At 37.3% G+C, this 21,867-nt stretch overlaps 1 protein-coding gene across 5 annotated transcripts in view; it reads right to left on the bottom strand.

The window, feature by feature from the left end:
• The window catches only part of PTPRK (protein tyrosine phosphatase receptor type K), a 568,012-nt gene that overhangs the window by 267,846 nt on the left and 278,299 nt on the right, over window positions 1-21,867 (bottom strand). For all 5 annotated transcript variants that reach the window (XM_065888558.1, XM_065888557.1, XM_065888559.1 and 2 more), the window contains 2 exons: window positions 7,728-7,809; window positions 5,100-5,215 (listed from right to left, as the gene is read on the bottom strand). In XM_065888558.1, coding sequence (XP_065744630.1) covers window positions 5,100-5,215; window positions 7,728-7,809 — 198 coding nt within the window. The remainder of the gene's footprint in view (window positions 1-5,099; window positions 5,216-7,727; window positions 7,810-21,867) is intronic.

The raw sequence follows: 21,867 nt of genomic DNA, 5'->3' as shown, positions 1-21,867 counted from the left end.
GATTAGTACTGCCAGTGATTTGGGTATTTGAGGAAATGTTTCATATACTCACTTTCTCCTCATTCATGGTTTATTAAAGTAAACTATATACAGCAAATTGGATAAATCTTAACTTCTGACAAATGTATATACACCCATAGACCCAAAGCCTCAATAAAGCTATATGACATTTACCTTACCTCAAAAAGTTTCCCTGCTCACTTCCGGTTCCTAATCACCCCCCAACCCCAGTCGAATACTGTTCTGATTTCTAGCACCATAGATTAGCATCTAGAGAGTCACGCACTCTTTTGTGTCTCTTCTCTTCCAGAAAGCATAACATTGCTGAGCTTTATAAGTCCTGGTATCAGTAGTGCACGCTTTCTAATTTATTGTTTATCCATTCTCCTGTTAACAGACATTTGGGTTCTTTACAATTACTGGTTGTAATGAATAAAAAAGCTGCTATAAACATTCTTCCGCAAGTCTTTTTGTGAACACATGCTTTTATTTCTCTTATGTAGCTACTCAGGAGTGGAACTTCTGTGTCATATGTTATTGTTCCCTTATATATTCACTTTTTCCTGCTATCACTTTATCTACTATCCATATTATTGTGTTGAAATAAAAAGGACGTGACTAAAATTCTTAACCCACGAACATATATAACCTATTTTTTTTCTTTCCTGTGAGAAATTATCTGGTACCTGGTACCTCTCAGGAATATAAACAGACATTTTAATTATTTTATTTCACTATAAATTGAACACTGAAAAACATTAAATTGTACATTAAAATCTCACTGATGATCTTATTTCCTGTAACCTGGGTTTTATCATAAGCCTTAAGTTATGATCCACAAATTCTCTACCATTGGGGGTTCCTTAGGAACACAAAATGGTATAGTTTTAAAACTTGTTGTAAGCATTATAAAACATCTGTTCATGTGGGGAAAAACTGCAAATTGTAAGCTGAAAAAAAAAGTTGTGTTCATATCTAGAATGCAAGCTACTTCACTGAGCGTTATGAAAGAAAACGAATTTGGAAATTCTCTAGGAGCAACTAAAGACTTTATCCTAACTCCCTTATCCAATATGAACTGCATAACATACTTTTTTGAACTACGTTCCACAAAACCTCATGATTTCACCAGATTTATAGCTTGCTGACACCAATGGACTTTTTTTTTTTACACTAGAGCATGATATATTTTATTGAAGGTATTTCTTTTGGTTGTGCTATATCCATTATGCATAATGCTACACCAATGGACTTTTAAAAACATTCATCCATATTGTTTTATGCATCAGTAGTTCGCTCAGCATGTGCAAGGAGGTTAATTTGGCTTATGTATTTTGTCATTGTTTTCTAAATGTCTAGAGTGAATGACCTTCTTTAAAGACTCTCTAATTTTATAATCTGAGATCTTGCAGGAAAGAAAACTCCGTAAAGGGACTTGCCTAGTGGTCCAGTGGTAAGGAGTCTGCCTTCCAATGCAGGGGACAAGGGTTCCATCCCTGGCTGGGGAACTAAGATCCCACAGGCCGCAGGGCAACTAAGCCCACGCACCACAACTACTGAGCTCACGTGTCACAAACTACAGAGCCCATGTGCTCTGGAGTCTGCACGCCACAACTAGAGAGAGAAAACCTGCACACCACAACTAGAGAAAAGCCTCTGTGTGGCAACTAAGACCCGACGCAGCCAAAAAGATAAATTAAATAAATAAATATTAAAAAGAAACAAAAAGAACACTCCCTAAAGATATAGCAGACTCACTATGATATGTCTTATGGACTATCCCAGATTATCTCAGGTAAGTCACTAAGTGTCTGCTTTTTTATGCTCCATTCTTTAATTTACCTAATTTGTATGTCATTTTAAACAATAAAAATGACTGAAATATCAATTGTAAGCTAAAGACAATAAACAAGTGCGAAGTTATTCTCTAAATGTATTTCTATACATAAATTACTTTGAATGTCATATACTATCAGGTATTCATGGCAATTGTAGTGTACCATTTTTCATTTAAAATAGAAAATTGGAAGCTTTCTAGTTTTTGTTCTTTTACACCATATTCAAACATTTACCAATTGAAGCTCAATATTATTATATTATATAAATGATTTGGAGGACATAAAAAGTTGATGGCCATTTTTATTACACCTGACCATGGAAGGTGTAACAGCTACTCCATTATTCCATTACTTTTGTAATAGGATGCAAAGACCTTTCATTCTGAGTTACTTCAGAGTACATTCGTTCACAGCAGTCAGCAGAGACTTTAAGCAGTTGTTCTCACAATGATACTTAATTTGAGGAACGATTTTTTTCCCACACAAAACTAATAACTTAAAATTTTTTAGGGGGATTCCCTGGTGGTGCAGTGGTTGAGAGTCCGCCTGCCGATCCAGGGGACGCGGGTTCGTGCCCCAGTCCGGGAAGATCCCACATGCCGTGGAGTGGCTGGGCCCGTGAGCCATGGCCGCTGAGCCTGCGCGTCTGGAGCCTGTGCTCTGCAATGGGAGAGACCACAACAGCGAGAGGCCCGTGTAACGCAAAAAAAAAAAAAAAAAAAAAAAATTTACATTCCTCCATGAAACAAAAAAAAGGTGATCAAAGCCATGTTTCAGACCATCAAAAATAATGTAGAGACCTGGTTTAGCATCTTACAGCTGGAAGGGATTTTGGTCTCTACCTACACCTCCTTTTATAGATAAAAAAATCTATGGCCAGGAAAAGTTCAATGAATTCTCTAAGCCAATATAATTAACTGGGTTATAAGAATTAAAGAGTTAGAATTAAGGTTAGAATTAAGAACTGGGTCCCTTGACCTTTAGGAAGTTGTTCTACACCAAGCAAAAATAACTTGACATCTATCTGTGTGTGTTGGCCTGTAGATGCATTGTCGAATTCAAGATTCTTCTTCCTTTATTATGTTTCCACTAGTTTCAGCAAAAGATGGATCATTTTTTTAAATCACTGTTCACTTTCTGATTCACTCACTCTATAGATGTACACATATCAATTACATCTATATATCTACACCTTTATCTCTATGTCTCAGTCTTATTTATTTGAAAACAACCCTAAACCAGGCAATTGATAATCTTCAATGTTTCTTAAATATGGAGAAGAATGATTCAAGGGAATAAGTTAAGGTAATTTAAGTAGTAGTATTGAAAAAGGCAGAAAAGCTTTTTCATGAATAAGCATGTAAATTGCTGAAGTATTGGGCAATGTCAAAATAGACGAGAAATATATAAATTCACCTTGGAAAATGTAAAGAGAAAGAAGAGGAGAAAAAAGAAAGCAGAACAGAAATTGAACAGAATATTTTTATCTCTCATCTTTATTTAAAAAATGGCAAGAGGAAAATTTTTTAAAACTATAATGAAATGAGCCAATTTACAAAAGTAAGAAACAAACAATAAATGAGCAGTATTTTGACTGCAACCCACTCAGACCAGCGGGGCCAGAAAGTCTTTGTTGCCACAAGGCAGCTGGTGTCTAAGTAAACAAAACCCTTTTTATTTCAAAGTCCCATTAAATCCTGGGGCGTAAGTAAACCCAGGGGCAGACTGCAGAGTGTCTGGTTCTCCAAGACAAGACTATATAGATAACAATAAAAATTAAATGCCAAAAATGTCTCTACCTAAATGAAAAACGACTAGCAAAGTAATTAGAAAATATATCTAAACACATTCTTAATACTATCAGTATATAGGCTGAGAGACAGAGAAAATAAGAGGGATTCTAACTAGATGTTTAGATGATGAAACAAGTTGTACATTATACAATACACTCTACAGGAAGTATTATCTTATATTTAAATACCTGTAGTGGAAATTATAATCACATAATCACAGGGGGAAAAGGACAGAGTTCATTTCCTTTTCACGTATTCAGGATGGTATCCTGATATGCACATATTAAATAAATTACAAAAGTAGCTATAATTAGATTTATATGAAATACATCTGTTATAACATCCGATTGGATGTGGGAATTGAATGAAAAAACACATTTATAACACCCAGTACAATATCAGGCATTATATTGGTATGATTTCAATGATCATTGATTATAATTATGATCCCAACTTCCTGAAACCTAACAATGATCCTTGACACTAATTTCCTCTCTCTAAAGATATCATAAAATAAAGCCTGATGTCTATGTTCAAGAAACTAAGCTAATGATTTTCCTTTTTGGTCTCTATTGGCATTCTCAGGAATTTAAAATTCTAACTAATTAAATCCCTTTCCTCATTCTGATGCAAACAGAATTAAATAATAATAATAATAAAGGTGTTCAGAGAATATTATTTCTTACATTCTAGTTTCAAATATTCTGCCCTAGGTCCAGCCTCAAGGCTTTAGTTGCTCTTAGCTCCTCCCACCTCCCCACCCACCTCTGTCCCAGGATTGACAGATATTCTCTGAGGATATGGCACATTCCTTAGTCACTGTTTTCTCACAGATTCTTTTAAAGCTCTTTGTATGCACCATTTACATTTCCCCAACATGTATGCTAAACTGCAATTCATTAAATACACATTTATTGCGGATTTAATATGTGCAAGGCAAATATCTTGTCCTCAGATCTGTGATTAACCCTTATACACAAAAATCCTGAAAACCAATTTTAATTGGCTCTCTTCCAATTCACATTTCCAGAAATACTCCCAAAGGTTTCTTAAAATACTTTTGAAAACTTTATCAGAGTATGACAGTTCCTGCTTAAGTACTATGCTCTTGTAAGCTGTTTTCAAAATGTTAATGAGACATTTTTCATGTTTTTCCTATTTTGAATGGATCTAGAAAAATTGTTTTTACAGTTTGGACATAACATTAGAGAATTATGATTCTCTAAGGAGTTAATGAGTAACTCACCCAAATACTTATTAACTTTACACTGTTATATTTTTATTCATATTCCAAAAATGGAAATATCTGAAATGAATCTGCAGCGAATTAAATCAAACCTACACAAAAGACAACCTGTCACACACATATTCCACCCCCCACCCCACACACACATACACAGGGAAAAGGAATTTGTGATTTTTTTAAAATCAAGCGTACCCTTTAGTTCAGCTGCCAATGCGGCCTTACCTGCAGCCATAACTTGTTATGTACAGCGTCTCTCCCTGTAGCGATACACTGAAATGTAGCATTCTGCCCTGCATTGACCTCTACGTCCCCCAGACGGAGGAAATGAGGAGATTTATCTGTGAAGACAAGAAAAAACTTACTTTTTTCCACATGAAGAAAACATGCCGTGTTACTTTTTCCCAACAGAATAATGTTGTTCATACTTTTACCTTTGGCCAAGACTAATGTCGTATGGAAGAAAATTTGAGTTTTCTCTGTGCTGAAAGACACTGTTGCCTCTCTCACGCTCAGTTCTCCTTTTTTAATAGCTTTATTACGTATCGCCCCATAATTGCTAGAGCAATTCTATACAGAGTGAGCACCCAACGATTACTGCTGGAGGACCCCCGTAGCATGTTGCATACGGGTGATAATAAAACAGTTACAAGTCAAAGCAAACAAAAGAGATCAAATAGGCACAAAGCAGAGCATAACAGAAAACTATAAGAAAAACACAGAATGACAGCTCAAAAACTGACATATACATGGCCGTTGAACTATTAAGTTACAATTTAAGCAGTTACATCTTTCTTTTCTTTTCTAAAGAAATTTCAATAACTATAATCCTCTAGTACTTCAAAGAACAAGGTAAGGGACTGTTTTTCTTCCTCTCAGAGTATTAGCTTAACTGTTGTTAAATCCACCTCCTATTCCTTCATAGTCCTAAGAAAGTTACCCAAAAGAAATATTAGACCAACAAAAAAGTGATGACTGCCATCAAAATATACATGAGTTACATGACTGTCAAACAAGCATTCTCTATAATTACCTTTTAAAACTGAAGTTTATTCAGGTTTTCAACTGAAAGGAAACATCAATGGGAAAAGCTAAGCCTCAGTGAGTAAAGATAGTTCATGAAGGACCATATCACAATGAAACTACTGTTGTGCTCAATTTCTGTACTTTTTAACTTGTTTACTCATGAAAGCCTTTCTTTCATATCTTCTTTCAAGAAGTGTAAATGAACAGTAGATGGAAACACCGTTCTCATATATGAATGGATTGAAGGAGTTTAGTAAACCAGCTTGAACTTTGAGTGAGATAATTTCTCCTTTTTCTTAGAATACACCACACGTAATAAATCATTTCACCTTTGCCTGCTACATCTTTCTCCAGTGCCTCATCTCAGTAGGTGCTTCAGAAAAAGGAATGCTTGCACTAGAACACAAGCTAGAATAGTGGTTCTCAAATTGTGAACTCAAGACGATCAGCATTAGTACCACCTGGGAACAATCAGAACCAGGTGAGGGGCCAAGCAATGTGCGATTTGCCACATCCAGTTGGTGACTCTGAGGCACACTAGGGTTTGACAACCAGTTAGCAGGAGCATGAGCCTTGGCCCCTGGTACGGTGCCCCCTGTGCATGCTGCTTACAAAGTATTAGAGAATTTCCACCAGGAGCGTTACTGAACAGATCATCTAGAATTCATGGGCCCTATAAATCACTGCTGTTGGGAGATATAGCTTAAGTCTGAATTTATACCAACCGTTTTATGCCTGGCTCTACTGAATGCACGCAGTAATTGCCTTTCAGAGTATGTGATATAAACACAAAAGTCGTTACCCCATCTGAAGACCAATCAATGTGCATCTAAGGACATACCAAACTATGTGTTAATAAATTGAGTTTCGTGTTTTGTGTGCTTTCTATTGTTTTGTTGTTTAATATGAATTAGCCAGAAATTTATTATGACATTAAAAACTTAGTCTTAAGTTTGGAATAAGATGAGCTAATTCATTCTCTTCATTTCACCCCAACTTTCAACTTAGCAGATCACATAAGTTGGTGAGGTTTCTTCTTATTTTCTTTCCACTGAACTGATTTGTTATTCTTTGCTTTCCTAGGCAATTTAATAATACCAAAAGATGGAACGAGTCCTACCTGGAGTTTCATTTACATTTTTAATTTTTTCTGTCAAAAATAATGTCAACTAAATAAACTGAAGATCTAACAGGCTTTATTAGGGGATTCATGAATCAGGCAGCATCCCAACTATTAACTATAAGACAGATCAAAGGGGCTGTACAAAATGGAAGGTTTTTATAAGAAGAAGAGTGGGGCAAGGGAGCTACTAGCAAAAAGAAAAGAAGTAATTATTTTTAGGCCAGGACATCTTCTTTGAGGAGGAAAAGAAACAGCAAGGGCTTTATGATTCAGATCACCTCTTCTTCCTCTGGGAGATGGAGAGGGATCACAGGACAGATTATCCTACTGGTGCTTGACCATGAAATCCAGACTGGTCAATTAAGATAACATTTCTGGAAGAAACTGAAACTGCAGTTGGATCGGGTATAAATCTAGGTTTTGTATCATGAACTTTTAGCATGAGTGACGCCATTTTGGGACTGTGGTTTTCTTTTGAACAGTAATTAATTAAAAGAATCCTTTAACATGTGTAGTACAAGTCTGAAAAATATTTGATTCAAAAACTCTAGAAATATTTCAGTGTTGTTTTAAAACTGAACAAAAGGCTAGGAGTAACAACAACAAAAGAGAGAGCAATGACCAAGTGATAATCAATAGTCACTACCAATATAAGACAAGTGTTGAAAGGATATAGAAAAATACAGTTCTTAATCACAACCTACCACAAGGATAACTCAGGACTTGGATGTCATCAATGGCAATATAACCACTTCTTCCTCCTGAGACTTCAGCTTCAAATATTACCTGTCAGGAAGAAATAGAAAACACTTACAACAATCATTTTTAAGGAATTTTCACAGTGAAAGAAAAATAGCTATAACACACTTATGAAAATTAAAATTTAATTTTCATCCAATAAGAATTAAAATTTCATCTTAAAATGTGAGTAATTTCCTAAACCTTGTACAGGTAAACAACATTTTTTTGAAGCGCAATTAAATTATTGAGGTCAAGCAGTTCTCACTAAATTTCTTAAGCAACTATTATTAAGTGTTGTAGATTTCCTGAATGGGCAATATACAGGCAGAATGAATAGGCAGAAATAGCAAATCTCATATCTCTAAATTTTCCCTTATTGACTTTTTCCATTTTTGTTATTTATTTAACATATATTGAGCACCTACAAATGTGCCAAGCAGTATGCTAACCAGCGAAGACATCAACTGATCTAAGTTTTTAAATAGCTGAATTTTCAAAGACAGAGGTCATCAGATAGATTAGTGTTACTCCAGGCAAAAGGAACCATATACAATGGAATAGAACAGAACTCTGTGTTTGGGAAACCAAATGAATGTAATCTGTATAGCTACAAAGACTCAAGAGGGAAGAGATGAAATTAGAGAAGTAGGCATGGAAGACTTTGAATACCATGGGAGTGAAGTCAGGAGTATATCCTGTCAATGGTTAATCAATTAAAAATATATATATTATTAATAAATATTTTAATAAATATATTTTAAAAAAATCAATGTTCAGATATAAGCTAATGTTTTAGAATTTTGTTGTTACAGTCAATCACAGAACTTCGTAAAGACTTTCCCTTAGTAATGTGTGCTGTGACTCTTCAAGAGAAAACGGATTAAGCATGCCACATTTCAACATTTTATTTGACTATGGGCTCCTTTATTCATGGAGAGACATAGGTTATCTTTGGACTGTTTTGCAAAACGTTTTAGGAAACATATTGGAAATTGATATTTAAAGTAGGAATAAAATATAATCAAATTGGTGTATTACAAATATATTTGGCTCAGGACTTCCCTGGTGGCGCAGTGGTTAAGAATCTGCCTGCCAATGCAGGGGACATGGGTTCGATCCCTGGTCTGGGAAGATCCCACATGCCGCGGAGCAACTAAGTTTGTGCGTCACAACAACTGAGCCTGCGCTCTAGAGCGCGCAAGCCACAACTACTGAGCCCACGTGCCACAACTACTGAAGCCTGTGCGCCTAGAGCCTGTGCTCCGCAACAAGAGAAGCCACCACAATGAGAAGCCCGCGCACTGCAATGAAGAGGGGCCCCCACTCGCCGCAACTGGAGAGAGCCCGTGCAGCAATGAAGACCCAACGCAGCCAAAAATAAATGAATAAATAAATAAATTTAAAAAATAAAAATAAATATATTTGGCTAAAAGGTGGAGGATGGCCCCAAAGAAGGTAAGACTAGAAACAGACAAATAATATGCTAGTAACAGTGAACATAGAAAGATGAGAAGAAAAAGGAGAGATAAAAGAAATAATACTAAGGAAACAGACAAAATAGAAATTATTGATTCATTAGTTGTTTAGAAATAATAGGAAAATTCTCATTCCTGGCTAGGCCCTTAGGTAGATAATGCTATTGTCTGTTGTCAAGAAGGAGGAAACTTCCCACAGGTCTCATAGAAATGGCACCTAAGAAGTGGTTGAAGCAGGTAGCTTTTATGCTTTTTAGACAAAGAAACAATAAATTTGTGAGGAAGTGACAGGAAATAGTTTTGGGTGCTCAATTAGTGAAGAACCTAAACAGAGTTTGGACCTGGGGTAGTAAATTAGTGAAGTAGCAAGGTTTGTTTACACAGACTTTTCAGCTCTGCATTCTCTATCTCTGCTAAGAGATAAGGGTGATAAGGGTGTTCTTCTACCTCCAGATGCAGGGGGTACACCTTTCACATGAGAGATTTATTTCCTGTTTTCAGAAAGACAGAAAGAAGGGTCAGAGTGTCCCTCTTGCACTGGCCATTTCTTAAGAAACTAATTGAAAATAATCAGTATACCATTGAGGCACATTTTGGGGCAGCCTACCCCATGACCCAACACTATCAGGACCCTAGCCAGAACACGTGATACAGAAAAAGATACAAATTTGAGGGAGAAGATAACTAAGTACATTTCAGACATTTCAGATTCCATTAGCCTAGGATACATATGGGGTAAATGCTTAGGAGATAACTAGACAGATATATATCAAAGAGAAGAGATGGGTTTAAAATAAAGCTATAGATTTGGAAGTCATCATCATGGCAGTGAGTAAGCTATAGATTTGAAAGTTACAGAGATTGGTGAGTAAGACGGCATAGAAGATAAAAAGCAGCAAACCATGAAATGGAAGGCAAGAAGACAGCCAGCAGAAGTAAGGCCAACAAAGTACGATTCAGACAGAAGGGTGGAGGAAGGCACTCCCCCCAGTCAGGCAGGTCAACACTCCCACCAAAAGGATTAGAAAAGGCCAGATAAATTACAATGACCATAATTTTAAAACATCAGATATCTGCATAAACAATGGCATCTAGATGAGCACAAATTTTAGGAGGACAGGATCTCTTGAGTGTGATCCCAGGATCTTCTTTCCCATGGGACTATTTGCCAATTCTGGAAACAGGCTGTCATTCTAGCTCAGCACAGATTTAGGGCCTCTATGGGAGAAAGTGAAAACAATGAAGCTTGCTGTAACTGTGTAAAAATAGAACAACAAACTAGAAATTTAAGAGTCTGAATAAAATAGATGCAGACTATAGCAAAAAACATGAACTGTAGGAGAGAGGTCAAGGAAAACTAAAAAAGTATCAATTAAAGTTAGCCATTAAGGGTTCTCTGGTAACTTCTGACACAGTTTTACTAAAGTGGAGTGGGATAAGTTTGATTGTTTTTACTGAGCTCTTACTATACTCAAGAGACTGTTCTAACTAAGCATGCTCACATCTGCTGTTGTTTCCCTCCTCTCTCTCTCTCTCTCTCTCTCTGCACACACACAAATTCATTACATCTTCACTACAGTTATATGAGGTAGCTATTATTTTTATCCTCAATTTAAAGAAAGTTAAGTGACTGCACCAAAGTCTAACAGCTAACAAGTCGTAGAGTCAGGGATGGACCCAAGTCAACCTCCAGGATCTAATCTTCCATCAACTTCACTACACTTCCTCTCAAGATCAAGAAACAAACACAGTAGAACATTTAATTTAAATAAACTTTAAATTTCCTTTAAAAGTCTAATACGTTAAATTTTTAAAGTGTTATTTTAAATAGCAAACTAATTAGATATTCTATTGACTAAACAGCAGTATCATCAATCAGCATTACATCCTTCCCATTCTCATACCATATCTACATCCACCCCAAAGCCAATGACAATGGGACACAGCAGGCTGGGTGGATGGTTCACGTCCCCTCCAATCACTCCCATCATAAGCTACCTCCTGTGTTAGTTCTTTTCTACTTCAAGTTTGCCCTTTATGACTATTAATTTCCCTGGAATAAGTTAAAGCTGAGAAGTAGGAGAATGAGGTTTTTGGGGGAAGACAAATATTTCATGATGAAAGGAGGGCTAATCTATAAAGACAGAAATATATGTGTGTGTATGTGTGCGTGTGTGTATACGTATCATTCGCATTTCACGTGAAGGTATTTGATATGATAACAACTGTCAGGTCACTTTCTAAATATTGGAACAAAGGTTTAGCAAGAAATAGAGGAGAGAAGTAGAGATTTTAAATAATGTATAACTTGGAGCAATTGTGGTACAGGCCACTTTCTTGGGGGTGAGAAAATTTGTATTTGACACACAACTCTCCTATTTACAAATTCTTGAGCAAATCACATAACCTGTAAGAGCCAAGTCCCAACCCCATAATATGGAGATAATGCAGCTTTCATTATAAAGTTTTGTGAGGATTAAACAGTAGCATCTGTAAAAGTGCTATATAAACCAAAAGGTAAGATTATGAACATTGTTAACACAGGACATTTGTATAAGTATATTCTAGGAAAACAAGTTTTACTTGCTCAAATGGTAGTCCAAGGAAAGGGAAAGTATAGAAAGAAAAAATGAGAAAATTATTTTTGGAAAAAATACAGTCTTATGAATAGACCACACAGCTGAATAATTAATCAGTTCATTATTTCAGGTTTGTTACAGTCAGCATTAATTAAATTATTTTAATTCTATGCTTATCTTAGTTTTACTTTCTCGAATTGTTTTACTTGGTAGGTGGTAAGTTTAAACATGTTTACTACACCCCTGAGGAAAAGTTTCTTATCTGTTCATTTAAATTGAGCTTTATTCTGGACAATAAATTTAGGCCTTGATTTAAAAGGGAGTGAAAGAATTGGTTCTTTAGTAAAGAAAAAAAAAACGTTTCTCTTTTTAGTGACTCATTTTCCCTAAGTGTTGTCTCTGCCTCATTAACTAGAGCAAAAGGAAATTTCTAAGATCAGATTCCTTTACAGCTAAGTATCTAATCAGCTTTATCACTTTAACAGAGCCCTCACCTTGTAAGTCTCTTCTGTCCACTCAGGGAAAACCAATCTCAATAGCTTAATTATGCAAAACTTGCTTGGGCTAATGCTCAGGTCAGAGCTAATGCTCGGTGTCAAATAGAAAACTAGGGCTTCCCAGGAGAAGACAGCAAGGGAAGCCATACCAGATGTCAACTTGAACCCATCCAGGAGGCCAGCCTGAGAACAGAATGAAAGGGCTCTGCTTTTCATGCTGTTTCCACTCCACTCTGTTACCTGAAATACTGAAGGTGATGATTCTAATCAAATTTTTGCTACTCTAGCAACATTCTTGGATTACTAACTAAATAAGTGAAGTCAAGTCAAATTAAAGGAAGGGAGGAGGCGAACCCTAAAGAACAAGAACAACTTTATCTTTTGGCAAACTGAATTAATGCAGAAGTACCTCATACAATGGAAAGCTGAACTCAAAGTAAGGAGCCTGGGCTCTGGTTGCTGGTTTGCTATCACATGTAACCCAGGCAACTAATTTAACCATGTCTTCAGAGCCTCAGATGGGCAATACTGGCCCTGCCCATAAATCTGGTTTGTTGTGAAGATTGAATGGTATATGTGAAATGATTAAATGATATATGGAATGCCATGTAAGACAAGACATTATGGACATGAGAAAAATCTGAAATAAAAACTTGCACTTAATTTTCTTTCAATATATCACAGTGTTAAAAGTGTAGGCTCCAGGGCTTCCCTGGTGGCGCAGTGGTTGAGAGTCCGCCTGCCGATGCAGGGGACGCGGGTTCGTGCCCCAGTCCGGGAAGATCCCACATGCCGCGGAGTGGCTGGCCCGTGACCCATGGCTGCTGAGCCTGCGCGTCCGGAGCCTGTGCTCCGCAACGGGAGAGGCCACGGCAGTGAGAGGCCCGCATAGCGCAAAAAAAAAAAAAAAAAAAAGTGTAGGCTCCAAAGTCAGATATACGTTGAGTTCACATTCTTTAAATGTTAACTTTAATTTATAGAAAAACATATGTAAAGTTACTTATGTAACTTTAACTGATGTACAGTCTAAACCTAAGTTTCCTTTTCTATAAAAAGAAACTATTAGTATCCACTTCAGGGTTAAGGGGGAATTAAATGAGATAACACACGTGAACCATTTAGCACAGCTCCTGGCACACGGTAAGCATTCTAGGTTAAGGGGCACCACTACTATCATGGGAAGAAAATATCCATAAAGGACACATGTACTAAAATGAAATTTCTTCCCATTCCCTCCTCTCTTTTCAAAAACTTAACTCCCTGCCCTGAATTTGGAAAATTAAAAAAAATTTTAAAAACCTTAGCATAAACTGGTATTTCATTCCCATAAACCTCCTCAAATGTGTTTTCTGTGATTTGAAGTTTTAAACACTGAATATTGTTAATGTAAAGTTCAAAGTAAATTACACATTTGCCTTCAAAGAATAAATGTAACAAAATGAAAACCTACAGAATAGAAATAGGTTTATTTCTATATGTTCCGGTCCAAATTTGGATAATGAATAAAACAGTCATCTGTAATAAAATAGTCACCTGAATGAAATAGTCATCTTAACCAACATTACTAAAGCTGCAGGTCCATCCATATCAGTGCTCTGAATGTGAGGCCTCACAGTAGGAGCTGTGCTTGACTCAACTTTGTGTCCTCAAAGCTTATTCTTACTACCTGGCACATAGCAGACATTCAATAGATGCTAGCTGAACAACAACAATAACAAATTATACATAGATATATACACACACACAATGTATAATATACATGAACATAAGTATGTTGGCATCATTAAATATAATTGACTTCTCTTTATCTCATGTAAACTCTAAACATTGGATTCTCAAGGATCCATCCCAAGCCACCTTCTCTCTTTTTGCCATACTTTTCACCCTGGTAGGATAAAGGAAGATAAGCCTACAAAAAGACAGAGGAAACTGAGAACAAATAAAGTGTGTAGAGATATAAAAGGGAAATGGAGGTACATGGTATCATAAAAGCCAATAAAAGAATATCTGAAGGAGAAGAGATGTCAGGACCAAATGCTGATCAAACTCTAAGTAAGATGGAGATTAAAAATACCCTCATATATATCTTATAACTAGAAGTTTGTACACTGTAAACAACATATCCCCAGACCCTAGTAACCAACATTCTAGCCTCTGTTTCTTTGAGGGGTTTTTTTTTTTTTTTTTGATTCCACATATAAATGATGTCATACCAGAGAACACAAATTTCTGGTTATAAGATGAATAATTTCTGAGGATCTAATGTATAGCATGGTGATTGTGTTTAAAACCACTGTATTACATACTTGAAAGTTGCTAAGAGAGTGAATCTTAAATGTTCCCACGACAAAAAAGAAATGGTAATTATGTGACAGGGTGGTGTTAGCTAATGCTATAGTGGTAATCATTCAGCAATACATACTTGTATCAAATCAGCACATTGTACACCTTAAACTTACATAATGTTATATGTCAATCATATCTCAGTAAAGCTGGAACAAAACCACTTCTTTCATGTAACACTGTGATTGAGTGATCAAATAAAGTAACATGAAGTAACAGAACTTGAAGTAACAGAACACGAAGTAACAGAACAATATGAAGTAACGGAAATGGAAACCATATTAGACAATAATGAAGAGAGCAGAGGAGTGGAGATGTTTGTAACCCTCCTACAGGAAGTATGCCTGAATCGGTGGAGAAATCTAACCAAGGATGGAAGAAGATATGGGGTCAAGGGAAGCGTTCAACTTTTTATTATCATTTTTAGGACAAAAAACACTTAGATGTTTTGAAGTTGATGAGGATGATTCAATTTGAAGGGAATGTTTGAGTGTACGTGAGAGAAATAACTGTTAATGTGAGATAGGATAGCACGGGATCCAAATCACAGGTCAGAGGAGGGGCTCTACTTCTTTTATAACATGAGGAAAGAAGGAGAGGATGAATGAAGATACGAGTAGGATTTGTAGGATTGGTAGATAAGGGAGTTTCTCTTGTATGGCCTCAGTTTTCTCAGCTACAAGGGATGGGCTAGTGGGAAGGAGGAGTGGTTGGAGTTTGGAGAGAAATGAATGGAGTAGAATGGACAGAAGAGGAGAAAAGGAATTGAAAAGAAAAATGTGATAGGATCTCCAGGAGTATTGTGGGCCCATCTGAAGTTAGTGACTGTGAACTTCTAGTGATCCTGATCTACCATGGAGCGTGATTCTATTTAAAATAGAATTTGCTTGATTTTAAGTTCATAAAAAGTAGAAAAAAAGGAATCAAGGAGTTTATGGAAATAGAAAATGTGACCAAAAAAAGATTACAAAGAAATCAAATTTTGATACAATGAGTAAATTGATGAATTAGCAAAAGACAGATGGTTTGATCAACGAATGCCCCCCATGAGGCTGATGGATGATCTCGGTGAAATTAATCAAGTAGAAAGAGATTAATTTATGTTACGGTCAGAAAGTGAGATGCTTACATGTAAAGCTAGAACACTTGTGAGATATTATAAGAGCAGCAGGTTAAAAAAGGTAGGTGGGCTTCCCTGGTGGCGCAGTGGTTGAGAGTCTGACTGCCGATGCAGGGGACACGGGTTCGTGCCCCGGTCTGGGAAGATCCCACGTGCAGTGGAGCGGCTGGGCCCGTGAGCCATGGCCGCTGAGCCTGTGCGTCTGGAGCCTGTGCTCCGCAACGGGAGAGGCCACAACAGTGAGAGGCCCATGTACAGCAAAAAAAAAAAAAAAAAAAAAAAAGTAGGTGATTTTTGGAGATGAGGAGGTGAAGGAACTACCTAGGGACTTTCCACAAATATACCAAAGCCATCAGGATAATGGTGGGCCTTGGGAGTGAAGAAAGCAAGTCTGACACCAATACTAAAGTTCAGGATGAATAGAAGAAAATGACTTGGGATCCAGAGGAAGGCAATCATGAGGGTAATGGCATGGTTGAAAGAATTCAAAAGGGCAAGGGTGTTTCTCATCCATTAAACTGATCCTAAGTTGCAGGGTATTAATATCTGCCCTTTTAGAGACTGTTTGGGAAGAAGTGTCCTCAGTCTAGAGCCACAAACAGAGCATGATTATAACATAATTAATTGTCTCAATAAATTTTCAAGGTTTATCTTTACTACTGAAATATAAGCTCATTGAGGGCAGTGACCTGTTTATCCCCCCCAGCATCAGTGAACCACAAGAATCCTGTTGAAAACTGGGGCTTGGAAAGAGTTCCAACATGTTACAGAAAACAACCGTGCATCAGTTAATTCTAGCTAATAGTTTTGCTTTCAGGGGAATTATGGGATAAGGTATTTAATTCACTTTTACCTAACTCATAAAATTTTGTTGACATAATAAAATGACTCTCCCTTGAGAAAGTTTCAGATAATTTTCCCAAGCTAATTTAGAAATCATGAAAACATTAATCACTTCCCTTGAATAGTTAAATAATGCTGTGAGGAATAAATTTCTGCTTACAGGCCCCAGAAGATCTTAAACTGAGTAAGTCAAATACCTATGTGGAAACTTCAAAATATAGAATCCAGTTACTTTTCAAGTGTGAAAATATTCTATTTCTGTTCATACTTAAAAATTAATATACACATAACTGGCAGGTGATACCAAAAGACCAGTGTACAGCTAGCCGTCACTGTCACCCACCGTAGCTTCTCTCACAGGCACTGTCAGTCTGGGGTTCTGCTTTCTCAATAAAGATTTGCTGAAAGTATTATAGAAAAGGAGCTTCTCCCTGTTAGACCCCTACATGCCAGGCTGGCTTGCCTATTGAGTCATGTAATAGTTGGTTTCTAAGTCTAACAGGTGAAAATGTCTTTAGTAAAGGCCTGGGGGCTTTCTGAAACAAATGCATTGTTAACAGCCCTTGCCTACTGCTTGCTTACTTGTTTATTTAGCTCCTGAAAAAGATAAACGCCTGCAACTGCAAAAGGTACCTAGAAAAAATACGTAAGCAAAAGAAATACTGGTATATTCTTTGGCTTTAAAGCTGCTTGCGAGAGTACTTAGAGGATTCTAATTATAATGTGTACTAAATATGGAAGGCAGTTAAGACATATAATACAGCCGAAATTGATTCTTCATCTAAAACCCTTTCATATTTCAGATTTTAGCTATCCTTAGCACCTCTATGACTTACAGGTATGTAAAAACTCAAAATCAGTCATTTTCCTTAAGATGTCCTGAGATTAAATATGATCAGTTTCTGGGCTTCCCTGGTGGCGCAGTGGTTGAGAGTCCGCGTGCCGATGCAGGGGACACGGGTTCGTGCCCCGGTCTGGGAAGATCCCACATGCCGCGGAGCGGCTGGGCCTGGGAGACATGGCCGCTGAGCCTGCGCGTCCGGAGCCTGTGCTCCGCAATGGGAGAGGCCACAACAGTGAGAGGCCTGCGTACCGCAAAAAAAAAAAAAAAAATATGATCAGTTTCTTAGGCGGACTAGTCCTGTCACGACTTAACATTAGGACTGTGCAGTCTGCAGAGAGTAATGAGGGTTCCAGAGATTCTAAAACCTACACTGTTACCTGAATACATACAGGTTTTTTGTATAGTTACGAGGCCTACCATGCAGCAGAAGCACACACACGTATGCACGCACAGTCCTATCTTTCCACACACAATTATACTAATATAATAGTGACCTAAGTAGATTTTTGAATGCAAATTCTGTGTATAGTGGAGACACGTATTCTTGAATAAAATGTCAATGTCATAAAAATATCCTGAGGTTTAAATTGCCTAAGTGATGAGAGGGACTGCTACATTACCTAACGTGGATGACAACAGCAGGTATAACAAGACCGCACGTGCATCAAAAGCAACTGCAACCCTTTCCAGAGTGGTATTGTGTTTGCCTGATAAAAAACAGAACATCAGTGAAAGCACATGCCAGTGTCCAGGCAAAAGTAAAAATTGCAGGACCACAGATCAAAAGAAGAAAGTAAAACCTAAGAGATTTCACACCAGAGTAGACTGTATAAAATAAAAGCCCAAAGAAGGCTGTCTGAGAAAGCGCCACGCTAAAACGAATATGCAAGCATAGTACATTCCTATGCTTCAAATTAGCCCAGGCTATCTCTAAGGTAATCACCAAAAGTATCTAGAAGATCTAAATAAAGGAACTAATAATAATCATTTTTAGAGCTTAAGCCAGAATGTTTCCGTTCATATTAATAGTCCATTAGTTATTTAAATTAATTTTCATTCCTTAAACACACACTTGTAAAAATTGTCAATGGTCCTTTTAATTTGAAGATATTGATGTAGATTCATATGTATAAAAAACACATGACTCCATTATACGGCTAAGAGATACCCAAACTCCATCTCTGAACACAGATAAACTTAAAACTTAAAACAAGAATAAATAATACTTACAAAATAAATGCAAGAGGAATTTTTGTGTTCTTTGCATGTTCTCTATATTATTAAGATGCCTTTGGGGAGGAGGAAGGCATATACTGCTTTCTCAAAAAGGATTTGAGGGACTTCCCTGGTGGCACAGTGGTTGAGTCCACTTGCCAGTGCAGGGGACATGGGTTCGAGCCCTGCTCTGGGAAGATCCCACATGCTGCGGAGCTACTAAGCACGTGTGCCACAACTACTGAGCCTACGCTCCAGAGTCCGCGAGCCACAACTATTGAGCCCGTGTGCCACAACTACTGAAGCCAGCACACCTAGAGCCCGTGCTCCACAAGACAAGCCACCACAATGAGAAGCCCACACACCACAAGGATGAGCAGCCCCTGCTCGCCTCAACTAGAGAAACTGCGTGCGCAGCAGCAAATACCCAACACAGCCATAAATTAATTAATTTAAAAAAGAAGGTTTTAATATGTTTTTTATGATAATGGAGACACACACAGAGACACACGCAAAACACAAAAAAGAGCACACCAGTATCAGGCAGAGCCTCAACTCAGAGTCACAGACGTCAACTCAAATCCCTGTGCTGACCTGATGGAGCCATTGTGAGGATTAAAAGAGATTATACACAATTTGGAAGGTTCTCCATAAATGTTAACCCTTTCCTCCCTTTCCTACCCTTCTCCAGTGACTGATATAATGGGCACTGCCCTAAGAACACAGCCTTTGCGAAATAAGGCAAGAGGGCAGCTTCAGGTGACAATGATGCCGGAGACCATAAGGAAACAACTCTTACCAATTTATTTATTTATGTTTTTAAACAGCTTTACTGGAGTAAAATTGCTTTACAATGGTGTGTTAGTTGGTGCTTTATAAAAAACTGAATCAGCCATACATATACATATATCCCCATGTCTCTTCCCTCTTGCATCTCCCTCCCTCCCAACCGCCCTATCCCACCCCTCTGGGTGGTCACAAAGCACCAAGCCAATCTCCCTGGGATATGTGGCTGCTTCCCACTAGCTATCAGTTTTACATTTGGTATAGTATATATGTACATGCCACTCTCTCACTTTGTGCCAGCTCACCCTTCCTCCTCCCCGCGTCCTCAAGTCCATTCTCTAGTAGGTCTGCATCTTTATTCCCATCCTGCCCCTAGGTTCTTCATGATCTTTTTTTTTCTAGATTCCATATATATATGTGTTAGCATACAGTATTTGTTTTTCTCTTTCTGACTTACTTCACTCTGTATGACAGACTCTAGGTCCATCTACCTCACTACAAATAACTCAATTTCATTTCTTTCCATGGCTGACTAATATTCCATTGTATATATGTGCTACATCTTCTTTGTCCATTCATCTGTCGATGGACACTTAGGTTGCTTCCATGTCCTGGTTATTGTAAACAGAGCTTCAATGAACATTGTGGTACATGACTCTTTTTGAATTATGGTTTCCTCAGGGTATATGCCCAGTAGTGGGATTGCTGGGTCGTATAGTAGTTCTATTTTAAATTTTTTAAGGAACCTCCATACTGTTCTCCATAGAGGAGATTCCCACCAACAGTGCAAGAGGGTTCCCTTTTCTCCACACCCTCTCGAGCATTTACTGTTTGTAGGTTTTTTGATGATGGCCATTCTGACTGGTGTGAGGTAATATCTAATTGTAGTTTTGATTTGCATTTCTCTAATGATTAATGATGTTGAGCATTCTTTCATGTGTTTGTTGGCAATCTGTATATCGTCTTTGGAGAAATGTCTATTAAGGTCTTCTGACCATCTTTGGATTAAGTTGTTTGTTTTTTTTGATATTGAGCTGCATGAACTGCATGTAAATTTTGGAAATTAATCCTTTGTCAGTTGCTTCATCTGCAAATATTTTCTCTCATTCTGAGGGGTGTCTTTCCTTCCTCTTTATGGTCTCCTTTGCCGTGCAAAAGCTTTTAAGTTTCATTAGGTGCCATTTGTTTATTTTTGTGTTTATTTCTATTTCTCTAGGAGGTGAGTCAAAAAAGATCTTGCTGTGATTCATGTCACAGAGTGTTCTGCTTATGTTTTCCTCTAAGAGTTTTATAATGTCTGTCCTTACACTCAGGTCTTTAATCCATTTTGAGTTTATTTTTATGTATGGTGCTAGGGAATGCTCTAATTTCATTCTTTTACATATAGCTGTCCAGTTTTCCCAGCACCACATATTGAAAAGCCTGTCTTTTCTTGCCGCCTTTATCAAAAATAAGGTGACCATATGTGCATGGGTTTATCTCTGGGCTTTCTAACCTGTTCCATTGATCTATATTTCTGTTTTTGTGCCAGTACCATACTGTCTTGATTACTTTAGCTTTGTAGTATAGTCTGAAGTCAGGAAGCCTGATTCCTCCAGCTCCATTTTTCCTTCTCAAGATCACTTTGGCTATTCGGGGTCTTTTGTGTTTCCATACAAATTGTGAAAATTTTTGTTCTAGATCTGTGAAAAATGCCAGTGGTAGTTTGATAGGGATTGCATTGAATCTGTAGATTGCTTTGGGTAGTATAGTCATTTTCACAACGTTGTTTCTTCCAATCCAAGAACATGGTGTATCTCTCCATCTGTTTGTATCACCTTTAATTTCTTTCATCAGTGTCTTATAGTTTTCTGCACACAGGTCTTTTGTCTTCTTAGGTAGGTTTATTCCTAGATATTTTATTCTTTTTGTTGCAATGGTAAATGGGAGTGTTTCCTTAACTTCTCTTTCATATTTTTCATCATTAGTGTATAGGAATGCAAGAGATTTCTGTGCATTAATTTTGTATCCTGCAACTTTACCAAATTCATTGATTAGCTCTAGTAGTTTTCTGGTGGCATCTTTAGGATTCTCTATGTATATATCATGTCATCTGCAAACAGTGACAGCTTTACTTCTTCTTTTCTGTTTTCGATTCCTTTTATTTCTTTTTCTTCTCTGATTGCTGTGGCTAAAACTTCCAAAACAATGTTGAATAATAGTGGTGAGAGTGGGCAACCTTGTCTTGCTCCTGATATAAGAGGAAATGGTCTACGTTTTTCACCACTGGGGATGATGTTGGTTGTGGTTTTGTCACATATGGCCTGTATTATGTTGAGGTAAGTTACCTCTATGCTTACTTTCTGGAGGGTTTTTATCATAAATCGGTGTTGAATTTTGTCAAAAGCTTTTTCTGCATCTA

This window comes from Phocoena phocoena, chromosome 12, assembly GCF_963924675.1.
Source record: "Phocoena phocoena chromosome 12, mPhoPho1.1, whole genome shotgun sequence".
Taxonomy (NCBI): Eukaryota; Metazoa; Chordata; class Mammalia; order Artiodactyla; family Phocoenidae; genus Phocoena; species Phocoena phocoena.
The sequence above is the reverse complement of the archived record's forward strand: the minus strand, read 5'-3'. Positions and strand labels throughout refer to the sequence as shown.